General features: G+C 31.6%; 1 protein-coding gene across 1 annotated transcript in view; it reads right to left on the bottom strand.

Annotated features, from left to right (window-relative positions):
- Positions 1 to 1,997, bottom strand: part of MRPL13 (mitochondrial ribosomal protein L13) — a 36,324-nt gene that overhangs the window by 18,358 nt on the left and 15,969 nt on the right. The window contains exon 4 of the mRNA XM_008579623.1: positions 1,055 to 1,115. Coding sequence (XP_008577845.1) covers positions 1,055 to 1,115 — 61 coding nt within the window. The remainder of the gene's footprint in view (positions 1 to 1,054; positions 1,116 to 1,997) is intronic.

Raw genomic sequence — 1,997 nt, 5'->3', positions numbered from 1 at the left:
AAAAAAAAAATTAGTAACAGGATAAAATAGTAATGAAAATGTTGAATTAAAGAGTTTTAAAAAAATCTTGAACAAGGATTGGGAGGGAGGTAGGGTGTTAAAAATCTTCTAAGGGCCTTGATTTGATTGGAGGCAGGTAAAGATACTATCTTATAACATCTTATAATAAGCAAATAGACTTATAATAAGCAAATTCAGCCAATCCAAAAGAAAGTAAGGAAAGGGAGGAAAAGGAAAATAAAATCTAGCTACATGCTGTTAATAATAAACACATCTACAACAGAAGAAATCATTAAACTTTAAACTATGGAAAATTATATACCTGGCATCAAAATGCAGCTGATTACAGACCTCAAAGTAAAAAGCATTACTGGAGATAAAGAGGATCAGTACATATTCAACCTGATCAATTCTCTAGAAATATTATAATTCCAAACTTAAATTCATCTAACACAAAACCCTCAAAATACACAAAACAAAAATTGACAGACCTATAAGAAGAAATTAACAAATTACACAAAACAAAAATTGACAGACATATAAGAAGAAATTAACAAATCCACAATCAAGATTTTAATAAAAAATAATAGGTAATCATAACAAACTCTTTCAGGTAAACAATAAATTAAGTGAACTGAAAAAAAAGGTCAATAAGAATATCAGATAAAAAAAAGAATTTTAGATTAGAACATACTTAGCATATCTAACTGTACACACACACACACACACACCCCTCTCTCTCTCTCTCCACTCCCCCCCAAGTATTTTTAGCAGATTCATCACATTCTAGGCAATTATACAGGCAGGTGTCCAGAAATTAAAAAGAAAAACATCAGAATTCTTTGACTAAATGCAAAACATAATAAATAGTAATTAGGGAATACATAGAATTGAATGATAATAAAAATAATACATATCAAAATTTATGTGATAAAGCTAAAGTGAAGAATTTATGGCTCTGAATGCTAGCTACATTAGAAGAGAAGGGAGATGAAAAAACACTGTCTGAAACAGTGTTTCTACAGATGATAAATAAAACATACAATAGACTTACAGCCACTGGATCCTTCTGGTGAAGTTGAGCAGCTGTTACTTGTTTAAATCCCCCTGGGTAGCTGTCAAAAGAAGCAAACACATTAAAACTCAGTGTAGGCTATGGTACTGTATTCTTAAACTGATCATTCTTTTATAATGAGAAAATTTTAATAAATTATTCTTGTTTCTGGAAACTATGCTGTTCATTACTGTCTTAAAAATTAAGTAGTAACCGCTGTTCTCTTAAGTAGTCAACATTGCTTCAAGAAAAGTTCTACATCTTGGAAAAATGTCTTGGCTTAACTATATTTCTATTTAGATTTTAAGTTATCATTCATTCATTCCTTTATTATAAGGTAGTTTATCACTGCTTGACTTAAGATAGAAACAGCAATGAGCCAGAGTATTTTATGTTCCCTGCAAAAACACATAAATTGTCTGTATAAGCTAGGGGTTAGGTCTGGGGAAAATGGTGGTATACAACTTGGTTCTGAAGTCAAGTTCAAACTCTAAACAGGTAATGATCTTGTTTCCTCTTATTAGTTATTTAAAGGCCCCTAAGAGTTATATGTTGGCTCTAAATAATAAAATATTTCGTTGTGTTCAGATCAAACATTATATATAACATGGATAAGTTGGCAATTAAAAAATTGAAATAGTATTGGAGGGTTTTTCATTCATATTAATTCAATAAATATTTACTGAATTGTTATTCTGGGTATTGGGGATACACAAATATGACAGAATCCTGTTCTCAAGAAAAATGACTAAATAAATTCTCTTGACACTCTAGTAGTAAGCTGTATCTTTAACTTATGCCAATACCCTTTAGATGGCTAATGAGTTAGATGAGAAAGTTTAAGATGCACACATACCCAACTCACCTGACCCCTAAAAAAATTACAATTGAGGGCTGGCCCGGTGGCGCACTGGATAGTGCGCCGCTTGGGAAGCGCGGCGGC

The sequence above is a fragment of the Galeopterus variegatus genome, unplaced genomic scaffold (genome assembly GCF_000696425.1).
Source record: "Galeopterus variegatus unplaced genomic scaffold, G_variegatus-3.0.2 Scaffold1931, whole genome shotgun sequence".
NCBI classification, from domain to species: Eukaryota; Metazoa; Chordata; class Mammalia; order Dermoptera; family Cynocephalidae; genus Galeopterus; species Galeopterus variegatus.
The sequence above is the reverse complement of the archived record's forward strand: the minus strand, read 5'-3'. Positions and strand labels throughout refer to the sequence as shown.